The 2,124-nt window shown below is 38.5% G+C and overlaps 1 protein-coding gene across 1 annotated transcript; it reads left to right on the top strand.

Annotated features, from left to right (window-relative positions):
* The first annotated feature begins 733 nt into the window (after positions 1-733).
* On the top strand, positions 734-1,273 carry LOC111440166 (pectinesterase inhibitor-like). Its single transcript, XM_023077472.1, has one exon. It carries the CDS (start codon positions 734-736, stop codon positions 1,271-1,273), a length of 540 nt encoding a protein of 179 aa, XP_022933240.1.
* Positions 1,274-2,124: the final 851 nt, after the last annotated feature.

Below are 2,124 nucleotides of genomic sequence, written 5' to 3'. Positions count from 1 at the left end.
AAACTTGCAGAAAATTGTGGGCTGAGGTTGGTCTCTGTTGTCTCATGATTGCCCCAAAATGTTCCATGATTACTAACTTCTCAACATCCAATGATTTTAACCAAGTCGAGCTTTTTGACTCACATCCCATACGTCAAAACACACAATCATGGCAAGGACTACTTTTCGTGATGCCAACAAAAAATATTGGCAAAACAAATATTTGTCAACGTATTAGCACTATCCATGTACTATATATTCTTTAGGTTATTTATTAAATATTATCCTCTCCATGAAAACTATGGTTCAATATTAAATTAATAACCTGGATTATTTATTTATTTTTTTTTTGTAAAATAAATATTATTAATTTAAGCCGTGGAGAACGGTCAAAAGCGTAAAGTTATGACTCTTATGTGTAGTGAGTCAAGGTTAACACGAGAGTGGCACACGGAGGAAGACGGTGTATTGTCTAAAAAAGTGCACAATAACTTAGCCAAGTTTGTTAGCGAAAAAAGCTTAACATATTCAGTCTATTTTTGTTCGTTTTTCTTTTAATAGGGTTTTACTTAAAATTCTAACGTGAAAGCTATTAAAAGGAATATTTGTGAGTGTATAAATATGTTTACCCTCCCTACCAATTAATTGAGCAAAACAGACAGAAAAAATCAAAATAAAAAATGGCATCTTCTAGTATGTTTACCCTCCCTACCAATTAATTGAGCAAAACAGACAGAAAAAATCAAAATAAAAAATGGCATCTTCTAGTTTTCTTGCAGTATTTAGGATTGTCCTTTTAGTACTGTTCTTCAATGGGATGGTGCCCATGCATGCGGCTTCCCAAGACGACATCGTTTCCACCATCTGCAAGAAAACTAGAAACCCTTCTTTTTGCTTTAACGTGTTAAAATCTGCTGGCACCACAGACCTAAAAGGGCTGGCCACCTTCACCCTCAACCTCGCCCACGACAAGGTTGCTCAAACTCATGCCCTCGCCTTGTCCCTGGCGTCCAAGGCAGCCGATCCCAAGCTTAAGGATCGATATGCCACCTGTGCTGAACAGTACGACGATGCCGCTGACGACATCGAGGATGGGAAGAACGACCTGAGGGAAGGTGACTACAATGGCGTCAACATTAAGGCGTCTGCAGCCATGACGGAGGCCGGTGACTGTCTGGACAGCTTCACGCAGCCGCCGAAGGACCCATCGGCGCTGTCTGGCAACGGGAAGACTGTGGAAGATATTTGTAGTATCATCTTGGTTATAGCCAATCTTCTCCTTGGGCGTGCCTAATTCATTTTTCTTCAACCTTTCTTCATTTTATCGTACATGTACTTGGAATGCCATGAATCAATAATATGTCTGTTTTGAATCCTATAAATTTGGACATCGACTCCTTCACATTTTAATAATCTGACTAATCTAGGGTCACTCTATAACTCTTAGTACTCTCCAATTTTAAAGGTCACAGGTTCTAGTTCATGAGTCAATAGTCGCACATAATTTCATGTTAATGAGTTATAGGCCTCCTCAGCACACGATCAGCTAAAGAAACTAGTTTGAATCAAAGTGAGTGTGGAGGGAGAGTTGCCCAAATTTTTCAAAAGCTTACTAGATTTCATTTTCTTTTCTTCCCAAATTTTCATTATTCATAACTTTTTGGGTTAGGTTGGTTTGTTTTTATTTTTTTTTATTCGAGTCCGTTTGGGTTGGTTTCAAGTTTATAGGTTGGTTTTCAAGTTTATAGGTTGGTTTCAAGTTTATAGGCACAAAAACTAAGTCTGGTTTCAAGTTTATAGGCACAAAAACTAAGTCTGGTTTCAAGTTTATAGGCACAAAAACTAAGTCTGGTTTCAAGTTTATAGGCACAAAAACTAGGTCATGAACCGACCAAATTTCATTAAAAAAAAAAAGGCTAGCGGAAGGCCGAACATTTCCTTTCCCAACGACCCTCCCTCTAATCATAAGTTTTTCAAGCCCAACGGAAGAAAGAAAACCCTCATTTATTGCAGGAAGGAAGAAAACCCTCATTTATTGCAGGAAGGAGCATGTCAAAGCATCACTGACATGAAGTACATTTATTGCAGGAAGGAGCATGTCACAGCATCACTGACATGAAGTAGATTGTGACCTCCACACAAGAC

The sequence above is a fragment of the Cucurbita moschata genome, unplaced genomic scaffold, assembly GCF_002738365.1.
Source record: "Cucurbita moschata cultivar Rifu unplaced genomic scaffold, Cmos_1.0 Cmo_Scf00142, whole genome shotgun sequence".
In the NCBI taxonomy this organism is placed as follows: Eukaryota; Viridiplantae; Streptophyta; class Magnoliopsida; order Cucurbitales; family Cucurbitaceae; genus Cucurbita; species Cucurbita moschata.
This window is presented reverse-complemented; position numbering and strand designations above follow the sequence as displayed.